Source organism: Eleutherodactylus coqui, chromosome 5 (assembly GCF_035609145.1).
Source record: "Eleutherodactylus coqui strain aEleCoq1 chromosome 5, aEleCoq1.hap1, whole genome shotgun sequence".
Taxonomy (NCBI): domain Eukaryota; kingdom Metazoa; phylum Chordata; class Amphibia; order Anura; family Eleutherodactylidae; genus Eleutherodactylus; species Eleutherodactylus coqui.
In genome coordinates, this window is record NC_089841.1 from 108,720,042 (window position 1) to 108,739,246 (window position 19,205).

General features: G+C 45.2%; 1 protein-coding gene across 1 annotated transcript in view; it reads right to left on the minus strand.

Annotated features, from left to right (window-relative positions):
• Positions 1 to 19,205, minus strand: part of MCTP1 (multiple C2 and transmembrane domain containing 1) — a 748,272-nt gene that overhangs the window by 398,913 nt on the left and 330,154 nt on the right. Inside the window, exons 7-8 of the mRNA XM_066603001.1 lie at positions 18,772 to 18,801; positions 4,245 to 4,283 (exon numbers count right to left, since the gene is read on the minus strand). Of these exons, the coding sequence (XP_066459098.1) occupies positions 4,245 to 4,283; positions 18,772 to 18,801 (69 nt within the window). The remainder of the gene's footprint in view (positions 1 to 4,244; positions 4,284 to 18,771; positions 18,802 to 19,205) is intronic.

Genomic DNA, 19,205 nt, shown 5'->3' on the forward strand with positions numbered 1-19,205 from the left:
GATCACATTCTGGCATCGTCTAGTATGGCAGGAAAATATATGGTTTCGGAATTATAACACATTTGTTACAGACATTCACTACTGACTAAACCAGAGTTGAACAGCAATTACTTTTCTACTGTCCAGAAGCCAGCTATTTATCCCTCTCATTTCAGCAGTAAATACTGTCTTACATTATCATAGTGTCATGAGAAAACTAGTTTTCCATAGACGCAGGCCATTAGTGGCATCAATGCTCGGGCAAAATGAGAAAAGACAACTCCGCCTCAGTTCTTTGTAGTGTCTGAATTAACTCTCCTTCAGCAATATGATCCCATAATGAGCACAACAAAATCACTTAGTTAAGCCATCTTTACCTAGGAATACTATATTATTTCTTGCCTTGTTTCTGTGAGTCTCTACTCTTTATGAAACACATTTTATGTATAAATACTGGTTGGTTGCATGCAACAGCTGGTATCAAGTTTTCCTTTCCATAGTAAGTACCTCCTATGGATTAGTTTATTGTACCATTATACGGGGCTGCCCAAAATGGGTTAGCTGGTTGCAATGGCATTGGACTGCGAGATGACAAATTGGCCTGTGCGACAATTTGAAGTGAGCATGCCAAGAAGAACATGGGATGATTGGTTGGACTAGAAGAATAATTCTTGCTGCGACACAGGGCATAGCAGGGTATGTTGTTGTGAACTAGAGATGTTGCTGCTGTGACAGTCCAGGGGATGCCATACGTTGCAGAGCATTGACTGCCATTGGGAGGCAGCCATTGGGATGCAGCCCCAGAAGTTTGAGAGGCTCAGCATTGGGGCACTGCACAGAGCCTGCTATGGGGGCTAAACAGTGATGGAGCAACAATCTACAGGAAGGACAACAGCTATAAGTGTTGTGCCAAGAGACCCTTGTGTTACAGAACAAAAACCACCGGAGACCATCTACAAGTAGCATCTGGACAGTGACAATTTCCTTTCCAAGCGACAAACTGTAAGTGAAGCGCCCTGAACACCAATGGCTGGAGCAGCCACACCACAGGCCTGTTGTTGCATAGGGAAACGCTACAGCAAAGGGAAATTGCTCACAAGTTACGGACTGAGACCAAACGGGATAGACTCACTTGAACTTTTGATGTAAAGACACCATGTTCAGCTACATCATATTGATTATAGAGAAAAGGGAACCTGTCTCAGAAGGACTGTATAGTGTATCACGTGAACTGTGTTTAAGTGTGACAGAATGGACTTTCGCAAATTATCATTAATACTGTTCTCTAAATATTGTTGTTGTCTTATAGCTTGCATTGAGTATTATTCTTAGGATTGAGTTAGGGCAGATAGCAATAAGTAATTATTTACTAAAAGTCAGGTTTCGTACTTATTCTTAAACAATTCTTACCGACATTTCTGTATTTTTAAATAAACTTTGAACATTTTTAGTAACTCCGTTGGCTCCATTGTATCCTGAGACCTGCATTGTGCACCATTTCTCCACAACACTATGACTCTCCAATTCTTATAAATAGTTTAAAAAGTAAGTCCTGGACTCTGTACTCCGATGTATATGTCAAACTTAGGCCGGTTTCACATGGCCGAGAATCTTGCAAGAGTTTGGTGCATAGCGAGACTCACAAACCTCACTCGAATATGAATCCCATTCTTCTGAATGGAGTCATACACATGAATGATGTTGCAATGCGGTGCGGGGAAAAATCGTGGAATGTCCTATCTTTTCGCATTCCTTGAAACGCATGGCCCATTGTTTTCAATGGGACAGTAAAACACATCGCACCTTGCGATGCAAGGTTTTCCATTGGAAACAATGGGAAATACTTGCCGATCCTCTAGCATGCCTAAAAGCTGTGCCGTAGGGTTGCTGCTTCACAAAAGTGATGGGCGGCGTTTTTGCCAGCAAAACGCCTTGCATCGGCATGAAAACACACATTGGCGAGCACGATATTGGGCTGACTTTCTTGGCCCAATATTGTACTCACCTGTGTGTAGTTACATTAAGGGTGTGTTCACACGGAGTGTATATTTAACATATGTGCTAGGAAAGCTCCTGGACTATAGTATACAGTAAATGTATTCATAGGCGCTCACTTACCTGACAGAGCCCAACAGAGTGTCTTTTTGACCTTCATTGGGCCAACCAGTATATGTTGGTATATCCTTACCTATACTAGTGGAGCCGCTAAGTGAATTAGTTTTATGTGGCATGGTCTCAGTCCATTGCTTGTAGTAGCAAGAACCATGAACATGCAAATGTAATACTCTGTAATTTCTCAGCAATACTTCCAACAAGACAATGGCTCCTTGTCACAATTCCAACGCTGTTTTACATTAGATTGAAGGTATGAATGTTCCATGATTGGACTGGAATGCTCAAAGTCCTAACCTGAACCCTACAGAACATCTTTGGGACAAACTGGTATGTTGGGTCAGGAAATATGAACAGTGTCCATCTTCTTTGAGAGAACTCGCCAGACGTTTGCAAGATGAATGGAGCTGAAGTTCAGAAAGTATGCCACAGAGTGTCCAATGTCATTAGGGCCAAAGAAAGCTCCACCAAGTATGAACATATGTAAATAAATACTATATTTGATTCTTGCTCAGGTGTCCAATTACTTTTGGTAGGATACAGTATTTCATAACTTAGGGACTTAACACCCCTTAGATAAACATTCTACAGGTAGAGTTCAAAGTCTCCATGCAGTCTGCATACATGTTTATTCCTATACAATTGTCAAACTCACTCCTCCCAGTCTGCAAATACGCTGTTTAACGTGTCTGCTGTGATCTGTTCACAAGCCTGGATGATAGTCACATCAGATGAGCCACATTCTGGATTTTTTCCAGATGAACTGTGGTCTTCAGGTGCCCCCACAAAATACACCTGCATGGAGACTATTGACTCACCCTGTACAATAGTGCAAGCTTTACAGATGTAAATTAGTAGGCATAATTAGTTATTAAAGGAAAATTCCAGTCAAAAGTGAAAACTGTTAAATGAAAGAACAATCCCAGCGATCAGAGAAAGCACCAAAACTATATATCAAATCATTAGGTACCAATACTGGAAGAACTTATTTGGCTTGAGGGACAAGAGAACAACTCATACTACCTCCGTCCAGGAAGACCATAAGTATTCAAAAGGATTGTTCGGGAGATGAAGATGGATTAGACAGGATTAATTCCATACCGCATAAAGAGAAACTCCAAAGCAATGTGTTTCGGGGGTTAAAGGAGTATCGCCTTTATCAAGTACAACATGTAAAACAAGGGAAAAGAGCAGTCATTTATATACATACCAGTTAATCTATGGGACACACGCTGCTTCCAGTTGGCACAACATGTGCTCCTACCCACGGATGCCTCTCTACAACTTAACTCTGTGAGAGTTGCTCCCGTTCCGACAGGCTTTGTGTCTTCCATTCAGATAGGTGACCGTCCTGTAATACTATATTTCCTCTACAGCAGGTGGAAAAAGGTCTGGCTGGCGGCAGCTTCCCCCAACAAAATAAGCTGTTTGCCAGGGGTGTAAGGAGCAGGACCAGCTATTTGCTCCAAACCTCACATTCTGAAAGCGATTTTGCATATTGGCACAACCCCTTTAACTAAGCAATAAGGGATTTAGACTTCTTTAGGATGGTTTCACAACAACATTATTTGAAAAAACACTACTGTAGTTATTAACCAAACCAGGAATAGTTCCAGCAGGAAGGAGAAGTATAAGTCCTTTCCTTATATTGCCTATTCTTTTTGAATTTACTACTGGCTTTGATTCAAAAACTACATGAAAAACAGTGTGTGTGGAATACCCTAACACAGCCTTTCCCAGGTCTTTTTGTGACCGTCATCCCAGTGGTATCCTGCAGAGACGTTATTGGTGCACAATGTGATAACTGGAATTTTCCTTTAAGTTCATATGTACTTCAAAATAATTTCATGCACATCTTTAAGAAGATTAGGGAAATCCATTGCCTTAGTAGGATTGTACATAGCCACAACAAACTCTCATACTTCAGTAAACTTTTTTTTACTGCTTGCAATGTGTATGTGATGTTATTCTTGTATAAAGAGACAAAAGTATTCTAGAAGTGATACATGTATTAGCTAACCACAAAGTATATTTACAAGCTTTTAGAGTTCAGAAGCCCCTTTGTCGGGCAACATCACAGATTTTTTCTTGCTACCACAGTACCACACTATACTTGTAATGTGGAAAGTAACTACTCAACTATCAGAAATTACCTTACTTGATCTTTTCCAATTCTTCTTTGTAATCATATTCTGCAAACAAAATATATGGTAGTAATGATTTTTCCAATGAGCACCACAACGGCCAGAGGGATCTGCATTCCTTGTTAAGGCCTATTTAGTACAACGTATTCAGGGTAGTTACTTCAGAGAAGTAAATATGGTGCATTGACTGATATGTGCAAAATCGTTAATACGCTATTCAACGGAAATGTTTAAAGTGTCCGGTATAATTTTACATGGAAGGTAAAACTCTTCAGCTATGACAAAAAAAAATTTTCTTCAAAAATATCACTTTTCTAGAGATATATTATAGCTTAATAGTATTTAAATGGAACGTGTCACTAGTTTTCACCATTATATTGTAAACCAATGGCAGCATGCTAATAATCACAAATAAATCATTCAACCTCTATGTCTGATATTGATCATTGTGTTTGCCTACCTTGTAAAAAAAAAAACCTATAAAGAATTCCTGAAGGGTGTGCAAATAGGATCCTATCAGTCTGGTAGGTATATATGGACCACTCCTACCTCCCGAAGTATGCCGTCAAATCTTGTGCCTCTGTTATTAATTGACGTGGACGACATCTCCTAGGTCATCCACACTCCTTTCTAAATCTTGGGCATACGCTGCATACCCAGGGATTGGCACATGTACAATGAGCATACTCCATTGGTGGGCGGACTTGTAAGACTCTACTGCACCCCATCTGACTTCCGGAAGACAGGCAACTTCAGTCGGTGCTGCAGCATGATCCCTGTTAAGACCGATGTGCTAGTCCCTGGGTGCATGGTGCATGCACAAATTTTAAGATTGGATTGTGTATGACATAGAAGACATCATCCACATAAATCATCGAAAGGACAGGTTAAGATGGCATACTCTAGGTGGCATGAACGATCCAGCCACACCTCCGGACTGTTAGGATCCTATTTACATACAGCACAGGGATTTTTAAAAGTTTTCTTCACAAGATATGAAGACAAAATGACGATAAAAGATACCGATGTGGAATGGTCTATTCATGATTGATAGCATGCTGTAATTGGATTATAATGATGGTGACCGGTTCCCTTTAATGCAATATAATGGCTTATGGGATTTACATTATGTTTTTTTTTTAACTGAATTTTTATTGCAATTTTTAAAAAACTTTTTCAATAAATATTAAAATTGTAATAAATTAATAAAAGGAAAATAAGATTAATATAACGTAACTGTAATTAAAGCTTTAATTGTGTGGTATCCAAATATAAAGATAATGGCTTATGCTACTGACGCAATGCACTTTGCATTTATGAGTTATAGTACAGCTGAAGTTACTTTCTCCTTCTTTATCCCAATTTGAATTTAAAAGTTAAGTTTTAGTCGCAGGAATTGTTGGATTAACACTGCCAATCAGAAAATTATACTCAGTTTTAAATATTGAATTTTTCACTAACTCTAAGTAAAAATAGAATAGAATTTTAATTTATGAACAGAGTCGGCTGAGATATGTCAATCAAAACTAACTAGTGTCAAAATGGTATTATCTTCTGCTGTACATGAGCCATACGAATTCTGCACATACATAGCAGCTAAGCACAGATACCCTGAATACAGTATGTCCTTGTAGACCAGTACTTGGCGAGACCCTCTGGCTGAATGGAGTTAATAGTCATGCATGGATGTACACAGAAAGCTACCACAACAGATGTATGGTACATTCAGCAAACACAACGGTATAACAAGAAACATCAAGTCATGCATTATAGGTGTCCATATTGTGTGAGGGACAGACCTATTCTCAGTGTTACAAGTACAAGTAAGTCTAAGCATATTGGGAAGGCTATAAGTAGAACCGCTTGATTATACAATTTTTTTGCAAAGACGTTTCCATTTCAGATTCTTGCTACGGCTTTAAATAGCTACAGTATTTGATTGCTTCTTCTATCTTTTATATACTCGGAATCCGGCATTGTAATGCCTTTTGTAAGCAAAGATACTGTAGCTTACAGTACGTCAAGGATAAATCCACTGCTATGCAAAAGCCACTTCTCTAGTCAAGCAAGACAGAAATCATTCTTGATGAGTTGATCAAATTTCTCCTTCGCCTGGTATGATGTACTCAGACCATCCTATTCTTCTGGATGTAAGAAATACACTGTATTACAAATAAAATTGAACTTATCAACTAGAGAATTTTTGGTTCTCTCTATAGTTTGGACATTTATGAAATCTAAAGTCTAATGTAATCTAATATTAAATCTGCCACCAATTGACATCAGCATTTTCTAAAATGGAAAAGAAAAGTTAGGTAACTTCAACTTGAAGTCTATATTACGAGGACATCAATATACACTTTTGTTTCATAAAGAGACTGGGCACAAGTGAAAACATTTTAGACTTGTGAGGGTGCTGTCAAGCCCCGCTTTCCTGGGCACTTGTGTTGCAGCCTACTTTGCAAAAACGCAATGTATCAGACATATGGACCTTTAGGTCAATCATACAGTATTCAACTGGTGACCCTCATGTGAGTGATGTATGTCCCCCTCCAAGAGGAGGGCAAATACATATGTACTGCTGCTTTCCTCAGGAAAATGATCAAACATGTGGACTTCTGTACATGGAGTATTCTGCCCAACCATCAAGAACAGAAGAGCTACTGTGTTTTCTCCTCTTTTATGGACATGGTATCTTTCGCATGTCCAAATTTATAATGTGTGTCTGTCTATGTAGTTACATCTATGTATGGGTTTCACATATGTATGTGGTCTGTGATCCTTTCATCTAAATTTTGCCATAAAAATCAGATCTTTTAAACTTTGAATAGCCACTTTATTAGAACCACCAGCCCTTTCAAGATCGGAGCTTCCCTGTATTGAAATTAGACACAAGACGCCGAATAGCAGCATAAAATCAAATGAACAAGTTTTCTTTGGGTCAGTTTCACTGTGAATCTACAACAGTATGGGAAAATAGAGCGATTTGAGTGACTACGAATGAGTCATGGTCATCCGTGCTAAACTAGCCCGAGCCAGTATGGGGTTTTCTTGTGTGCAAATATCTGGCAGAAGGAAATGGGTTGTCAATGGAATGCGTCAAGGGGGATGTCAAGAATGCACAGTCAAGCAAATTGTAGCTGAATACAACACTAGTGCTTCAACTGTTTGAGTGCACAACTTGTTGTTCCTTAGCAGAGATTGGCTATAACAGCAGATGATCAGTTTGAGTTTTACTGCTATATAAGAGGAACAGAGAAGCAAGAATCCAGTTGGCAAAAGAAAGCAAAAAATTGTCTGGTCAGATGAATCCAAATATCTGTTGCAGCATGCTGATGGGAGGATCAGAATTTGGCACAGCAGCATGAACTGATGAACCTTTTCTGTTAGGTGTCAACACTTCAGGCTGGTGGAGTAATAGTGTGAGGAATATATTCTTGGTACAACCTAGGTACTCTGATAACTGTGGATGCAAAAAGAGGTGCAACACACTACTAGATGGGGGTCTCTCATAAAGTGGACATTCAGTGTATAGATACAGTTGTGATCAACATTAATCGCACTCTTAATAGGTTAGTATAAAAAAGTCAGTATCTTCAGAAATAATACTTTGTACTAGTAGAATATTTTAATAGAATGTCCAAATAGATTCAACAGAAAATTAGCTGTCCATGCAATCATTTCTTTAAAAAAGGGAAAAGAATAAATCTAGTATATGGTAGAGATCGGATCAAGGCACCTTTCCTAATACTTGGTCGCACAATCTTTGACAACAATGACAGCTTCCAAGGTTCTTGCAGCCATCTGTGAGCCTCCTGCACCTGTCTGCTGCTAGTTTCTCCCACTGCAGTTCTCTCAAGCTCTTGAATGCTTGCAGTTTCCTTTTGCCAATAACAGATTTCAGCTCTCTCCAAAGATTTTCAATTGGACTGAGATTAGGACTCATTGCTGCCAGTATAAAGCAGTTCATTTTTATTTTCATTCTTTGTACTTTTGGATGTTTGTGTTAAATCACTATCCCGTTATAGGACCCATTTTGCTCGATTCATAGATAGATTTCTTACACTTGCCACCACATTTCACTCCATAATGCTCTTAGAATTATCTGATTTCATTGTTCCTGTAACACATTTAAAACCTCCAGTCCTAGAGGCAGCAAAGAAGCCCCACTACATAAAGGATCCTTCATCGTGTTTCATTTTAGGTGCACTTTTCTCTATAGGCTTCATATCGTCATCTATAAACATAGTGCTGGTAGGCATTGCCAAAAAACTCTAGTTTGGTTTCATCTGTCCGTAGAACATTTTTCCAGAAGGATTGTAGTTTGGCAAAGTTCAGTCACTCTTTTTTTCTGCTTTTCTTTCAGAAGTGGGGTCATCATTGGCCTTCACCCATAGAGCCCTGTTTTGTTCATTGTGTGTGGTACAGGTTGATACCATCACTCCAGATGCCTACAGCTCAGCTTGACGTTCTTTGGATTTTGCACATGGTTTCGCTACCATATTTTAAACCAACTTTTGTAGGGTTCTCTCATCAGTTTTCCTCTTTCCACCATACAATCACAGAAAGGTAAAGTTGGAAGGGACCTTCAGGGTCATTGGGTCCAACCCCCTGCTTAACGTAGGATTCACGAAATCATCCTGGACTAAATCATTATTGACTGCTCCATGAGTGGCAAAATTCTTGATAACATTTTGAATTGTTGAAGCTGAGATGGCAACGTCTTTGGAGATATTCTTGTACCATTTAGCAATTCTAGTCTGCTTAGACAGCTCTCTTGTCTTTGCCATTGTGAACAAGGAACATAGACTAAAACTGGCCTTTTTAAGCATCCAAGCCACCATTCATAGACTAATTAGCATCATGTGAGCACTGACAAGGTGGGAATGGGTGAGTCTAATTTATAATTAATCAATGATGTGTCTCATTTTGTCCTATATGCCATTAAATGGATCATGGCATTTACAATGTACATCTTTTTTCTGGCAAAGTTTTTATTTAGCTATTTTTGTGTCTTGTGCTTTTCTGTATTAAACATACGAGTTGTGACAACACGGGGGTTAAATAGCACCACGTAGGTTAAATAGCACCCAAATGGTCACTTTTACTTCTTTACTAGAGATGAGCGAACGTGTTCTTCCGAGCTTGATATTCGTGCGAATATTAGGGTGTTCGGGATGTTTGTTATTCGTAACGAACACCATGCGGTGTTCTGGTTATTTTCACTTCCTTCCCTGAGACGTTAGCGCGCTTTTCTGGCCAATTGAAAGACAGGGAAGGCATTACAACTTCCCCCTGTGACGTTCAAGCCCTATACCACCCCCCTGCTGTGAGTGGCTGGGAAGATCAGGTGTCACCCGAACATAAAAGTCGGCCCCTCCCGCGGTTCGCCTCAGATGCGGTGTGAGTTAGATGAGGGACAGTGCTGTTTGTACCGGAGCTGCTGTAGGGAAAGAATTGGTAGTTAGTGTAGGCTTCAAGACCCCCCAAAGGTCCTTATTAGGGCCACTGATAGCTGTGTGTTGGCTGCTGTTAGCAGTGGCAAATTTTTTTTTCCTCAAAATCGGCAGTGCAGAGCATTGCACCCGGCATTAGGGACAGAAGTGCTGCATAGGCAGGGAGAGTGTTAGCAGTGAGTGTAGCCTTCAAGAACCTCAACGGTCCTTTCTAGGGCCATATTTATCCGTGTGCAGTACTGTCCAGGCTGCTGTTAGCTGTGCTGCATTTTTTTTTGCTTCTCAAAATCGCCTCTGCAGACCATTGCACCCTCCATTGATACTGCAGGGAAAGAATTGTATAGGCAGGGCGACAACACAGTTGTTATTCATTGAATATACGCAGTGCTGCCTTTTGGTGCCAAAAAACGGAAAATAATTAAATTTGTCCTGCCTCTGTCCGGCCTAACGCCGGTGGACACGTGTGAGCTGCGTCTGCAACCTGTAAAAATCAGACGCACCCAGCTACGCTTTACTGCTGGCTTCGCCATTTGCTTTCCTTAATTGGGAAAAAAATACCTGCTCTGCCAGAGTTATAATAACTCTGCTACCCTCACGTTCTGTGACACATAAGCAGGGACACAGCACAGTTATTAAACTTCTCATGTTCATTGAATATACGCAGTGCTGCCTTTTGGTGGAAAAAAACTGAAAACAAATCTATTTGTCCAGCCTCTGTCCGTCCTAAGGGCTGTGGACACGTGTGAGCTGCGTGAACAACATTGCTAAATCAGACGCACCCAGCTACGCTTTACTGCTGGCTTCGCCATTTGCTTTCCTTAATTGGGAAAAAAATACCTGCTCTGCCAGAGTTATAATAACTCTGCTACCCTCACGTTCTGTGACACATAAGCAGGGACACAGCACAGTTATTAAACTTCTCATGTTCATTGAATATACGCAGTGCTGCCTTTTGGTGGAAAAAAACTGAAAACAAATCTATTTGTCCAGCCTCTGTCCGTCCTAAGGGCTGTGGACACGTGTGAGCTGCGTGAACAACATTGCTAAATCAGACGCACCCAGCTACGCTTTACTGCTGGCTTCGCCATTTGCTTTCCTTAATTGGGAAAAAAATACCTGCTCTGCCAGAGTTATAATAACTCTGCTACCCTCACGTTCTGTGACACATTAGCAGGGACACAGCACAGTTATTAAACTTAGATAATTCATTCACTAGAGGCAGTGGGGCCTTTCGTTTTCCAAAAAGGGCAAAAATTATATTTGGCCTGCAGTCTTGCGCCAATTTATTTCCTGCCTGTGAAATCAAATCACTGGTAATACAGCATGCTGAGGGGTAGGGGTAGGCCTAGAGGACGTGGACGCGGCCGAGGACGCGGAGGGCCAAGTCAGGGTGTGGGCACAGCCCGAGCTCCTGATCCCGGTGTGTCGCAGCCGACTGCTGCGCGATTAGGAGAGAGGCACGTTTCTGGCGTCCCCACATTCATCGCCCAATTAATGGGTCCACGCGGGAGACGGTTATTAGAAAATGAGCAGTGTGAGCAGGTCCTGTCCTGGATGGCAGAAAGTGCTTCGAGCAACCTATCGTCTACCCGCAGTTCTACGCCGTCCACTGCTGCCAATCCGAATCCTCTGTCTGCTGCTCCTCCTTCCTCCCAGCCTCCTCACTCCACTACAATAACACCTGCTCAGGAGCGGGAACACTCCCAGGAACTGTTCTCGGGCCCCTGCTTAGATTGGGCAGCAGCGGTTCCTCTCCCACCAGAGGAGTTTATCGTCACTGATGCCCAACCATTCGAAAGTTCCCGGGGTCCGGGGGAAGAGGCTGGGGACTTCCGCCAACTGTCTCAACAACTTTCTGTGGGTGAGGAGGACGATGACGATCAGACACAGTTGTCTTGCAGTGAGGTAGTAGTAAGGGCAGTAAGTCCGAGGGAGCAGCGCACAGAGGATTCGGAGGAAGAGCAGCAGGACGATGAGGTGACTGACCCCACCTGGTGTGCAACGCTTACTCAGGAGGACAGGTCTTCAGAGGGGGAGTCAAGGGCATCAGCAGGGCAGGTTGCAAGAGGCAGTGCGGTGGCCAGGGGTAGAGGCAGGGCCAGACCGAATAATCCACCAAGTGTTTCCCAAAGCGCCCCCTTGCGCCATGCCACCCTGCAGAGGCCGAGGTGCTCTAAGGTCTGGCAGTTTTTCACAGAGACGCCTGACGACCGACGAACAGTGGTGTGCAACCTTTGTCGCGCAAAGCTCAGCCGGGGAGCCAACACCAACAGCCTCACCACCACCACCATGCGCAGACATATGATGGCCAAGCACCCCGCAAGGTGGGACGAAGACCGTTCAGCGCCTCCGGTTTGCACCCCTGCCTCTCCCCCTGTGCCCCAACCTGCCACTGAGATGCAACCCCCCTCTCAGGACACAGGCACTACCGTCTCCTGGCCTGCACCCACACCCTCACCTCCGCTGTCCTCGGCCCCATCCAGCAGTGTAGTTCAGCGCACCGTCCAGCCGTCGCTTGCGCAACTGTTGGAGCGCAAGCGCAAGTACGCCGCCACGCACCCGCACGCTCAAACGTTAACCGTCCGCATAGCAAAATTCATCAGCCTTGAGATGCTGCCGTATAGGGTTGTGGAAACGGAGTCCTTCAAAAGTATCATGGAGGCGGCGGCCCCGCGCTACTCAGTTCCCAGTCGCCACTACTTTTCCCGATGTGCCGTCCCAGCCCTGCACGACCACGTCTCCCGCAACATTGTACGCGCCCTCACCAACGCGGTTACTGCCACGGTCCACTTAACTACGGACACGTGGACAAGCACAGGCGGGCAGGGCCACTACATCTCCCTGACGGCACATTGGGTGAATTTAGTGGAGACTGGGACAGAGTCAGAGCCTGGGACCGCTCACGTCCTACCCACCCCCAGAATTGCGGGCCCCAGCTCGGTGGTGGTATCTGCGGAGGTGTATGCTTCCTCCACTAAAGCACCCTCCTCCTCCTCCTCTGTCTCGCAATCAAGATGTGTTAGCAGCAGCATGTCGCCAGCAGTCGGTGTCGCGCGGTGTGGCAGCACAGCGGTGGGCAAGCGTCAGCAGGCCGTGCTGAAACTACTCAGCTTAGGCGATAAGAGGCACACGGCCCACGAACTGCTGCAGGGTCTGACACAGCAGACCGACCGCTGGCTTGCACCGCTGAGCCTCCAACCGGGCATGGTCGTGTGTGACAACGGCCGTAACCTGGTGGCGGCTCTGAAGCTCGGCAGCCTCACGCACGTGCCATGCCTGGCCCACGTCTTTAATTTGGTGGTTCAGCGCTTTCTGAAAAGCTACCCACGCTTGTCAGACCTGCTCGTAAAGGCGCGCCGGCTCTGCGCACATTTCCGCAAGTCCCACACGGACGCTGCCACCCTGCGCACCCTGCAACATCACTTTAAGCTGCCAGTGCACCGACTGCTGTGCGACGTGCCCACACGGTGGAACTCTACGCTCCACATGTTGGCCAGGCTCTATGAACAACGTAGAGCTATAGTCGAATACCAACTCCAACATGGGCGGCGCAGTGGGAGTCAGCCTCCTCAATTCCTTTCAGAAGAGTGGGCCTGGTTGGCAGACATCTGCCATGTCCTTGGTAATTTTGAGGAGTCTACCCAGGTGGTGAGCGGCGATGCTACAATCATTAGCGTCACCATTCCTCTGCTATGCATCTTGAGAAATTCCCTGCAAACCATAAAGGCAGCTGCTTTGCGCTCGGAAACGGGGGCGGGGGAAGACAGTATGCCGCTGGATAGTCAGGGCACCCTCCTGTCTATTTCTCAGCGCGTACAGGAGGAGGAGGAGGAGCATGAGGAGGATGAGGAGGAGGGGGAAGAGACAGCTTAGCCCGCTGCTGACGGTACACCGGCTGATTGCCTGTCATCCTTTCAGCGTGTATGGCCTGAGGAGGAGGAGGAGGAGGAGGAGGAGGATCCTGAAAGTGATCTTCCTAGTGAAGACAGCCATGTGTTGCGTACAGGTACCCTGGCACACATGGCTGACTTCATGTTAGGATGCCTTTCTCGTGACCCTCGCGTTGCACGCATTCTGGCCACGATGGATTACTGGGTGTACACACTGCTCGATCCACGGTATAAGGAGAACCTGCCCACTCTGATTCCCGAAGAGGAAAGGGGTTCGAGAGTGTTGCTATACCACAGGACCCTTGCGGACAAGCTGATGGTAAAATTCCCAGCCGACAGCGCTAGTGGCGGAAGGCGCAGTACCGAGGGCAAGGTAGCAGGGGATGTGCGTAGATCGAGCAGCATGTACATCCCAGGCAGTGCAACAGTCTTTAAGGGCCTGGCCAGCTTTATGGCTCCCCACCAAGACTGTGTCACCGCTCCCCAGTCACGGCTGAGTCGGCGGGAGCACTGTAAAAGGATGGTGAGGGAGTACGTAGCGGATCGCACGACCATCCTTGGTGACGCCTCTGCCCCCTACAACTACTGGGTGTCGAAGCTGGACACGTGGCCTGAACTCGCGCTGTATGCCCTGGAGGTGCTTGCTTGTCCTGCGGCTAGCGTCTTGTCGGAGAGGGTGTTTAGTGCGGCTGGGGGAATCATCACAGATAAGCGTAGCCGCTTGTCAACCGACAGTGCCGACAGGCTAACACTCATCAAGATGAACAAAGGCTGGATTTCCCCAGACTTCTGTTCTCCACCAGCGGACAGCAGCGATACGTAAGCAATACGTAGGCTGCACCCGCGGATGGAAGCTACGTTCTCTCTCACCATCCAAAACGGGGACATTTCTGCTTCATCAATCTGTGTCTAATATTCCTCCTCCTCCTCCTCCTGCTCCTCCTCCTGAAACCTCACGTAATCACGCTGAACGGGCAATTTTTCTTAGGGCCACAAGGCTCACTCAAATAATTTTTCAGAACAATTTTTATAAGTTTCAATGCGCTTAAAAGCATTGGAACTTTAACTTGAACCAATTTTTCGTTACACTGGGCTGCCTCCAGGCCTAGTTACCACTTAAGCCACATTAACCAAAGCGATTAATGGGTTTCACCTGCCCTCTTGGCTGGCCATGGCCAATTTTTGGGATGTACATTAGTACTGTTGATACAGCAATTTTTGTGGGCCCTCGCCTACAGTGTAATCAAATTAATTTTTAGCCCACCTGCATTACAGCTGACGTTACCTCAGCTGTGTTGGGCAATGCAATGGGATATTTTTATGTACCGCCGGTGGGTTCCAGGGAGCCACCCATGCTGTAGGTGCACACTGAGTTTTTAATACATCTGTACACTTCTAAAGAACCCGTCTGACTGGGGCATGCAGTGTGGGCCGAAGCCCACCTGTATTACGCACGACATTACTACCTCAGCTGTGTTGGGCAATGCAATGGGATATTTCTATGTACCGCCGGTGGCTTCCTGGCACCCACCCAGGCAGTGGGTCCACAGGGAGTTTAACCTACATGTGTCCACTTGTAAAGAACCCCAGTCTGACTGGGGCATGCAGTGTGGGCCGAAGCCCACCTGCATTAAGCACGACATTACTACCTCAGCTGTGTTGGGCAATGCAATGGGATATTTTTATGTACCGCCGGTGGGTTCCAGGGAGCCACCCATGCTGTAGGTGCACACGGAGTTTTTAATACATCTGTACACTTCTAAAGAACCCCAGTCTGACTGGGGCATGCAGTGTGGGCCGAAGCCCACCTGTATTACGCACGACATTACTACCTCAGCTGTGTTGGGCAATGCAATGGGATATTTCTATGTACCGCCGGTGGCTTCCTGGCACCCACCCAGGCAGTGGGTCCACAGGGAGTTTAACCTACATGTGTCCACTTGTAAAGAACCCCAGTCTGACTGGGGCATGCAGTGTGGGCCGAAGCCCACCTGTATTACGCACGACATAACTACCTCAGCTGTGTTGGGCAATGCAATGGGATATTTCTATGTACCGCCGGTGGCTTCCTGGCACCCACCCATGCTGTGGGTCCACAGGGAATTATAAATGCATCTGTTTCCACTTATAAAGAAACCCAGTCTGACTGGGGCATGCAGTGTGGGCCGAAACCCACCTGCATTAACCCTTTCCAGTCCACTGTGTGACCTGTGAAGACATTAGGGTTTAAGGCTGTACAGCTCCGTTGTTGGTAGACGTCCGTCGGGGTTCTCTTACTGTATATTGCCAGCCTCTCTGCTGTCGGAGCCTATCCTACGTGTCAGCTCATGCAGTACTGGCTTTAGCCAGCATATAGCGCCGTTGTATAACGGCAGAAAAAGAGTAAGCCCCCTAGGAAAACCATATACAAATTGGATTGGAAAGGGTTAAGCACAACATTACTACCTCAGCTGTGTTGGGCAATGCAATGGGATATTTCTATGTACCGCCGGTGGCTTCCTGGCACCCACCCATGCTGTAGGTGCACACGGAGTTTTTACTACATCTGTACACTTATAAAGAACCCCAGTCAGACTGGGGCATGCAGTGTGGGCCGAAGCCCACCTGCATTAAGCACGACATTACTACCTCAGCTGTGTTGGGCAATGCAATGGGATATTTCTGTGTACCGCCGGTGGGTTCCAGGGAGCCACCCATGCTGTGGGTCGACAGGGACTTCACAATAGGGAGTTGTACCTGCCTGTGTCTATGAATTAAAAAGCCCGGTCTGACTGGGGCATGCAGACACCTTGACAGAATGAATAGTGTGTGGCACATAGGTTCCCCATTGCTATGCCCACGTGTGCAGCTCCTGATGGCGGTGGCACAGGATTCTATTTCTCATTGCTTCTGTACAGCATTGTGGGCTATCGCTCCGCCACTTTTAAAGAGGGTCGCTGCCTAGCCGTGCCAACCTCTGCAGTGTGTGCCTGCGGTCCCTCGTCATGGCAGACGCAATTCTAAATAGACATGAGCGTGGTGTGGCATGAGGGCAGCTGAAGGCTGCCCAGGGACACTTTGGTGTGCGCTGTGGGGGGGAGGGGGGGCGGTTGGGCAGCATGTAACCCAGGAGAAGTGTCAGTGGAGTGTCATGCAGGCAGTGATTGTGCTTTGTTGGAGGTAGTGTGGTGCTTAGCAAAGGTATGCCATGCTAATGAGGGCTTTTCAGAAGTAAAAGTTGTTGGGAGGGGGGGGGGCCCACTCTTGCCGCTATTGTGGCTTAATAGTGGGACCTGTGAACTTGAGATGCAGCCCAACATGTAGCCCCTCGCCTGCCCTATCCGTTGCTGTGTCGTTCCCATCACTTTGTTGAATTGCCCAGATTTTCACACATGAAAACCTTAGCGAGCATCGGCGAAATACAAAAATGCTCTGGTCGCCCATTGACTTCAATGGGGTTCGTTGTTCGAAACGAACCCTCGAGCATCGCGGGAAGTTCGTTCCGAATAACGAACACCCGAACATTTTGGTGTTCGCTCATCTCTATTCTTTACTTCTCATTTATTCACACAAGCTTTATCAGAAACATAACTGACTGGGTCTCCAGAATAATAACTTTTGCAACACAAAGTCCTTCTTAAAGTCCCTTCAATATAATCCTCCACAGAGTTGAAGGAAACAGCAATAAGTCCATTGGTTTCACAGGGCACAGCTGGTGCTTAAGTCCTTAGTATCTCCGGACCCCAGTCCGAGGGCAGGCGTTCCCCAAGGGTCCTGCTGGAACCACGTAGCTCCTTGAGTCCACAGCGTCTCTCTCTCTCTCTCTGTATACAACAGGAGTTCCTTTTCAGCTTCAGTCTGGCTCTCCCAGACACACACACACCTATCCCGGGTGTTCAGGTTAGGGGGGGTCACCCTGTCAACCTCTGGCCTTCTTGGTCAGCACCAGACCCTGGGCTAGCAGCCCTCCCAGCTCCACTGAGCTGGCTCTCTCTGGCTCACTCAGCCACACACTCTCCACTGCAGCAGGAACACACCTTTTTATCCTACTGACCACACCTGTGGGTGTTTTTCCTCTTGCCTGAGGCACCAGACTGACTGTCTGTTGCCCCCTACAGTCCATCCTCTGTAGCGCACCCCTACAGAGTATACATATATCCAAAATATTTCACTAACTAGTTTATTTCAGATGTTTCGCATGCAATATTTAATATTCAGGGTTCCCAATAATGTTGACCACAACTGTAGATAGATATTCATTTTTTATTCCTTTGATGTAGGTATTGAATTGCTTTGATGTTAGATATCGAATAATGGTTAGTATATGATGATTGAATGAAGACTTTTAAATACATGCTACAGTACCCATTTCTGATATCTGAGATGGTTGGAGAGCTCTCATGCAGATGGGGAAGCGTTGCTAGCTGAGGAAAGCGCTGAATCTGCTGCAATCAGCTTTGGATACGCAGCTGATTTCCAGTCGAAATCCACACCAATGGTGCAGATTTTGACTTTGTTTTGGATGCGGAAATGCTGCGGGAATTTGCTACTGCGGAAATTTCCGTAGCATCCCTTCCCCTATGTGAACATACCCTTAAAGGAGTTATCTCAAGCTGTAGAATATGTTGCTACTATATAAATAAAGAGGATGATAATGATTATTATGTACTCTTTTTTATGATGTATTAACATTATAGAGTGCGGTCCCGTACTGAAGACCACCCAATGTGAGCCACACTGGGCTTAGACCTATCCAGCTAATCTCTAGGGGTTAGAGAAACCATACCCGGAGTTTGTATTTAAAAATGGGTTGTCTTTAATAGACAATCCCGTTTACAAAAGTTTTTATAGTGTAATTTTTCTCCTGCAGAGAATTGCCTGGGCTCTAAAATCTGGAGGGCTAAAAAAAAAAAAGCTTTTGGTCACTACAAAGCAGGAAAAAAGAAATAATGTTTTTCCTCTGCAGCGGTCCCAGAACACCCGACCTTCTAATTACTTGGACATGTCTGAAAGTAGACGTCACCCACAAAACAATACTTTGCAAAGTAAAGGCTCCACATAAGACTGTACATGCATTAGTAATTGACGGCAATCAAAGCAATAATATCATGCAGTGACTTTCAAAGTGAAACAAACATAATCATGCTATAATGAATTGTAACTTAGCAACAGCACAATGGCGATAGATTTCACAGCGCACACACTGCTTACCGGCTCAGATGACTTGAGCATAGATAAAGGCTGTGAAAAAGGTTAATGTGTTATGGAAGTCATTAACAATGTCTGCATGTTAAGTCAAGATCTAGCTTATTGTATGTTATCCAACAAGTGCCATATCGTCCTGGCAGTTGAAGAGCCATGCCACCCACGGTTGAAATTCACCCTGTATAGTATATGTATGTTGGTGTCTATGTATGTCTCCGTAGAAGTGTCCTGTATGTATATCATTTGTGTGTACATATGTAATCGAGTTTGAAACATGAGTGTGAAGCTAAAGCCACAATGTGCCCTTTAAAAACTAAATTCACTTTTACTACAAAGCCCGATGACTAGTTGTTGCCTACGAATATAAGTCGTTACCCTCCAACTTTCCAAAATTCAAAATAGGTCCAATCTGCCATCCACTAGGAGGAAAGTAAAAACTC